This window comes from Colobus angolensis, unplaced genomic scaffold (genome assembly GCF_000951035.1).
Source record: "Colobus angolensis palliatus isolate OR3802 unplaced genomic scaffold, Cang.pa_1.0 Scaffold182, whole genome shotgun sequence".
Taxonomy (NCBI): domain Eukaryota; kingdom Metazoa; phylum Chordata; class Mammalia; order Primates; family Cercopithecidae; genus Colobus; species Colobus angolensis.
The window spans coordinates 2,599,126-2,605,872 of NW_012114955.1; the positions used below are offsets into that span (position 1 = coordinate 2,599,126).

The following is a 6,747-nucleotide window of genomic DNA, read 5'->3' on the forward strand; positions in this document are numbered from 1 at the left end:
TATATAGTTTTTCCCTTAGTAATTCGTTATTTAAACCCTCTTGATCTCCACATGATATTGGGATCAGTGAGGAATTCTTGTCTCATTTCAGTTTGATTCCATCTACTGGGCTCTTTCCCCGCTGAGTCTTCAGCCTTGTATGTTTCTCTCCCATTTGAGTTTGTCCTCTTTTGACCACTCATAGGCTGGTTGCATGTACATTCATGGAGGAGTGGTGAACATCCACGAAAACAAACGGACTGGGTCATTGTTTAAGATCTGGCTGGTCGTACCTAGCCTGCTGGAACTGGCATGGGAGAAGCTGCTTGCGGCCTTCCCTAACCTTGCAAACCTCTCCCGAACACAGCTTCTGCATCTTGGACTCACACAGGGACTCATCGAACGCTTGAAATGAGGATTTCTGGACTGTTCATTGATACTGGAAATGTTAATTTAAAGAGACTCCTTTATTTATGGGCAGTGTAGAATGTGCTACAAAGAGGATTGGTTACCCTGATCAAGGCCTTATTTAGAAAATACATCAGATGCCTTTCTGTAAATTGGTTTTTCAGTTTATGGACATCTCACTTTCCCACGTGCTTCCTTCTTTGCTTCTCTTCCTCCTGACCCATTACATGCACATGTATTCACATACTCCCTCTTCCTTCTTGATGGAGTTAAGGGAAAGCCTGAAAGTACCTTAATAATGTTTTTAATCAAGACAGATTCATTTTTAAAGGAATTCTGAACAGTTCCATGTCATACAATGTTCTAGAAATTAAAACATCATCAACATAAACAAAAATGAAATTAAAAAATTTTTACATCTAGCAACAGCAACAACCACAAGTTTAGGGGAAGCTGAGAAGGCTAACCTTGGGAATCTTGCAGGTTATACTTAAACCTAGATGTTTAACTTAGTGTTTTCAAGATGCGTCTAATTGACTAGTAGCTGGGTCTGATGGCAGCAGTGGTTGCCATCTTGTTGCATAGATAACTCAAACCTACCCTTTGGCTTTGAAGGAAGGTTAAGCAGCCCAGCACCTCTTGGTTAGTGATTTCTTTCTCATCCTCACGGTGCCAGCAGTGGGTAGAGTTGGCTGTCAAAGGACTCATGTGTGTGTTGTGGTTGTGCTCTTTGTTGTTGCTCTTAGAAATTATAGCATCAAGAATGTTTCAAATGGAAACACTTGTGGTGGCCAAAGTTCTTCATTCTGGCGGTTTTGAAACTCTCTTATGCTTATGAATGGTTTTAAATATCTCTTTGACTTCTTCATGGGGAATTGCAGACCCTAAATACGTGGTGTAAATGCCATGTAACATGAACACAAGTTCCCGAGGGAGGCCAGGGAAGAGCCAGGCAGAGAAAACCTGCGTCCTCTGGGCTTGTTAACTTGGCTTCCGCTCAGGCTATGGTCTTTGGCTATCATCTTGGCCATTTCCTTTTGAGAACTTGTTTCTTTTCTAATCTCTGGGCCAGGTACCTGCCATTTTCTCAGGCAGTTGGTCCTTGATTTTTCCCTTAGCTTATTGCCTTCTTTTCTGTCTGCTTTAATGTGCATGGTGCTGTGAGTAATTGTCTAGTTATTGGATACAAGGTCTTGGGGGTAAAGCCACAGGTCATCCTTCCTGAAGAACCAAGTATCATTTAAAAACTAGCATGAGGAAGGAATGAAACTGAGTAGCATTCATTTTTTGTGTGTGAAATTTCAATTCTGGTTTGTTTGATTTGTTTTTTTTAATTCTAAAAAGAATGACATAAATTTTCACTTGCTTCGCCATCAGGCTGCTAGGGGAGCTGAGCAAGAGGCTCACCATGCACATGTGTAAGCCGCAGGTGTACTCAAGGTGCTGAAGGCGTGCAAGGGGCAGCGCTGGTCCTCCCGGGGCCACCTCACAGCAGGAGACTTGCATGGGAGAGTTGGAACACACCTTTCCTTTAAGTGCCTCTTTTTTCACCTAGCTTTTAAAGTTATTCTTTTTCCTTCATCTCAGAAGGGATCTCTTTAGCTTATGTGTGGATTTAAAATGACCTTTGTGCTATGGTTAAAAAGTTACCATCTGGTGTTCAGTTCTGGGGAAGAGAAAACCGCGGCCTCCAGACATGCTCCTGATTTCTAGGCCTTATCATGCCATCCCCTCTGTGACGGGTTGAGTTCATGGAGCCTGTATTCTGGGAAGTCTTACAATAACCACGCACCTGTGAACTTGGGTCCTTTCTGGGGAGTGAGGAATGTGGGAGAGAGGCAGGAAAAGGAGCAGCTCCTCTAGGGGCCCATCCTCCCACATCTTGCCATTACCAGTCTGTGTAGCCCTTAACCTCCTGCCACCACTGCCAGGCTTGCTTCTCTGTGCTCTCCCAGAGCAAGCCAGTCTGAGCAGCTCCATTAGTCCAAAACAGAGCTTTGCTGCATGACTCCAGCCTGGCCTCTGGATATTTGGTGGAAATATATCCCAAATTGAACAAGCCAGGCTGTCTAGGGTGGCAAGGGGATTTTTGACCTGGATTTATGCAGGGACCAAAGACTGAATGCTCAGCCTCTGTGCTTAGACTTTCATGGTCCTTAGGATAGAAGCGAGTCTCTAGCCCTGCTACACCAGAGAGCTGAAGAGAGATGTGGTTTGGTTCCATCCACACTTGCTGGCATCCTTTGTTAAGCCTCCTGAGGGCAGTCTTCTTTGAGGTAGACCTTGGAGGCCTGACATCGAAGACCTGTGTGTTTTGTTTTCATAAAAGTATATATTCTTGGTCCAAAGTGTCTTCTTTTAATATAACACTAGTAAAAATGACGTGGTATGACCAGCACTGAGTGCTCTAGAACCACACATGTGCACATGTTCTGGATGCCAAATGACTGTGTGTGAATGACTAAGTGTAGATAACTAGAAATTAGATAGGGGTCATCAGGCATTTCAGTATACCTATAACCAGCACTCGAAATTCCGGACACTGTTTACTTGATTTAGGAAAGTTTATGCCTGCTGCTTCTCTGCCTCTTTGAGGTACTCCCAGCCGTCTTACTACAGTCCTGTAAATTTAAGTGCAATATATAGAAACATATGGATATATACAGATTATATATAGGGTGTAACTATAAAGCAGGTAGACTACTTTTTTGCGTCTTGGGGAAGTGAGCTTATTACTTTAGGGTCAAATTATGCCAGGATTTTAGATGTGATCAGCTGGCTTAAGCCAACTCATGGTAAAGCTGGATTTTCAAGTCTATGTTTTCTTACTCCAAGATGGAACTCTTAGAGACTCACTGTTCCTTAAGTGTGTTAGAGTTGAGATTTTTTTTCTCCCTGTCATCTTTGCACTAGCTCATGTTTGCATGTCTTACATTTTGTTGCCCGAGAACAAGGAAGTCCGTCTGTAAGGAGTTTCCTAAATGGAGAATTAAAACCTAGTATTTAACACTATCCGTTCTCCCATGTATATACTAATTTATCTGGGAATGTAACACTTTATTAAATGAAGAAAATGATGCTTTCTTCATTTAATATTTTCCACATCCTGGAAAAACTATAAACTGACACAGAATAAATTGAAATCTTAACTATCCTTCAGGGGCTAAACAAAACCCTTTCCATTGGCAGAATCTCCTTTTTTCAGGGCCATAATGACACGATGTAAAAATTTGCTTTAAACCATTCATGTCCTTACATAGCTAGATTTTAAAGTATAATAAGCATATTAACATTTTTAAGCAAAAGATAGGTTAACAGTGACCTTTGGTTATCCACCAGTAGCAAGAGTAAAGCACAGATCATTGAAATCCATAGATAATCAGTGAATCAACTTTTCTATCAAACAATAGATTCATTTACATTTCTTTTTCCTCTCTATCCTTCCCTCTAAGCACCTGTTTTTCCATGGAATGGGGCTAATGAGTAGTTAGAAAAGGAAAAGGAACAATCAGTAGGAGCTGACAACCAGTGACCATATAAGCAGCTGATTGCCTGTAATTAGTCAGTCTGAACAATTAGAGTTGAATGCTGAAATTAGGAACCACAGGTGGTAATCCTGAGTAGATGTAACTCTTCAGCATCATCTCCTGCCCTGAGCTCCAGGCCATCTCTCCTCTAACCACCAAAGAACTCTTAGTACCTATGGGAAGGAAAAGCTGTGTGCAACACAGAGAAAATTCCATTATTTGAACACATTTATTTGGCTCTTGACAAATACTTGCTTTTCCTCTAATCTTGCAAGATGTCCTCCATTTTCCAATCACACAACTTGGCATGTAGGAAAGGTTGAATGATCCTCTAAGACTGTGCTGGTCTTAGTATTCTGTAAAACCAATTTTTTTTTTTTTTTTTTTTGTGGTCTTACAGATGTTTAGAAAGTGGCACAGGTTACTGAATTGTCTACCTGCCAGCATTCTGATGTAGCACAAAAAGCTATTTTCCTTTTTTTTTTTGTATTAATTTTTCTGGCATTGAACTCTAGGGTGGATGAAGGTTTATGGTCCTCTGATCATAAACTCCATTCTAAAAACTGGTCACTGTAGCTGAAATTGCTCTGGTTCCCCAAATGCCTTGGAACTCCAGACGCACCCGCAGGGCCTGAGGTAGGTTTCATAGAGTTCTAGGACCTCCGTGTGCGTTGCCACCAGATCCTGTCTAGCAATGGCCTTTCCCTTCTAAGGTCATTAGATTCAGCCAAAAGCGACCTCTTCCCTAGTCTGGTGTTATGAGTTGTGCTACAAAAGTAGTTCCATCTTTTTATTGTAATTTTCATGTTTTTAATTTGAAAAAAAAAAACAAAAACTTTTTATAAGGTTTTTTAAGGGCCCTGCTTAGTCAGTGTACAGGATGGAGTCAGAGGCAATTTTCAGGAAAAAAAAAACAAAAAACAATTTCACCAAGCGGTAGTAATTGTTATTTTACTAGTTATACATTTAGAATATAAAGGAGGCATCAGAAAACACACTCTCTAAAGCCACTTCCTTGTGCACAGAGTCTGCACAGGGAGAGCACAGGCATCTCCCTGGAAAAGCACCTGCCAATGACGAATTTCCTGGAAGAACCTAGGCAAGAAAGGAAGCCTCTTTCTGAGACGCAGTCTCTGGGAGGTGAGCCTAGCTTTGCTCTTCCTACAGGGTATGCTTGGGCCATACACAATGCTCGCCTTACTTTAAAGCTATTTTGCCACAGTCCTGTTAAACAGTGTGGACGTCCTTTTGCAGTCTGGTGTGCATGCCATATGATCAGGACAGCTTTTCCACTTTACTCGGTTTCCTACAAGCAAGTAGGAAATATAGTGAATTTACCCTAAAATGTCCAATCTGTATTTATGTACCTTGTCAGTGTTTTGCTGTTGGTTTTCTAAAACAATCTGATCAATAAATCTTATCCAAATCAGTTTGGTTCAAGGCCACCTTGATTGTCTGATGATAATTTGTGTGTACGTGAGCGCACCTGTATGACAGAAGCATCAGTCCTGCCCACCTCCACCACCCCCACCAGGCTCAGCTTTTCTCTGTAATATCTGTGAGTCATCTGCCTTCCACCCCCACTCCGCTGTGGGTTCTTTATCTGCTCACTGTCTGGAACTCCTGGACACACAAGAGTTCCCTCACCAGTACACTGCTCCCTCCACAAAGACATCAGCAAGGGAGCAACTGCCAGGCAGCCCACACTCCCTCTCACCGCCCCACCCCATGTTCCCCAAACCACTGCGAGACAAGTTTGTATAGGTATATCAAGACTTTTCTGAAGAGCTGGAAGAGCTACAGAGAATTCAAAGGGAAAATGTGAACCTGTATATACAGTCATATGACTGTCTTTATGATCCGAGGGAAGAGCCCCAGGAGCTGCTGAGCCCTGTGCAGGGGTTCTCTGGGGGTGAAACTAGCTCTGCCCTTAGCCTTCCAGATGCTTCCTTCACCAAAACCTCTGTTTTATGATACTGCCATCTCTAATCCTCTAACCCTTCTCCATGCAGTACTTTCCTCCATGTCTGTTTAGTCCAGAGTAGGTAGAGAAGGATACTCCCAAGTCTGATCATTTTTCAGGTCTCCCTTCAAGAATTGCACAAATGCCTCTTATTTTTCAGTGTTTCCATTGGTTAACTATTGGATTGAGCATACCTTCCATGGACAAGTAATCTTAGATATTACAATATAAATCTACAAGGAAGAAGAGAAACAGTTTCTACCCATTCATCCACCTTACAGTTAATACTTTATTATGCAGAGCAGTCTTCTTTCCTTGGGTTTATTTCTCCTACCTCTTAACTATACTCCTCTCCAACCTACCAGATATAAGTAATGGACCTGATACCTTTCAGTCTTTAGACCAGCCAGAGCTTTGAAATGGACTCTTACGTGCATCTGATTTGGTTCTTAATATAAGGCATCTAAGACCCATCTTGGCCTAGTGGGAGGGGTTTCAGTGGCCTTTATGTGTATACAATTCTAGTGTGTCAGAATGATATTGTTAAGCTACTGTAATTGAACAACCACATTCTCTTGTAGTTAATCTTCTGCAGTAATTGCTTGAGGGAAGAAAACACTGGTAAAACCATCCAGTTTCCCTACTGCCTTCAAATGAAAGGCCAGGTTCTAGCCCAGTGCTAGAGCAATAGAGCTTTGTGCAATGGTAGAAATGTTTTGTATCTGCACCATCCAATATGGTGGTAGCCACAAGCCACATGGGGCTTTTGAGTACTTCAAATGTGGCTAGTATGGCTGAGGAACTGAATTTTTAAGTTGATTTAATTTTCATGTATTTATATGGAAATAACCACACATGGCTAGTGGCTAC

The 6,747-nt window shown here is 41.9% G+C and overlaps 1 protein-coding gene across 2 annotated transcripts in view; it reads left to right on the forward strand.

Moving 5' to 3' along the window:
• The window catches only part of KLHDC10 (kelch domain containing 10), a 58,350-nt gene extending 52,995 nt beyond the window's left edge, over positions 1-5,355 (forward strand). For both annotated transcript variants that reach the window (XM_011939596.1, XM_011939597.1), the window contains one exon: positions 185-5,355. In XM_011939596.1, the coding sequence (XP_011794986.1) occupies positions 185-394 (210 nt within the window). In that variant the 3' untranslated portion in view covers positions 395-5,355. The remainder of the gene's footprint in view (positions 1-184) is intronic.
• Positions 5,356-6,747: the final 1,392 nt, after the last annotated feature.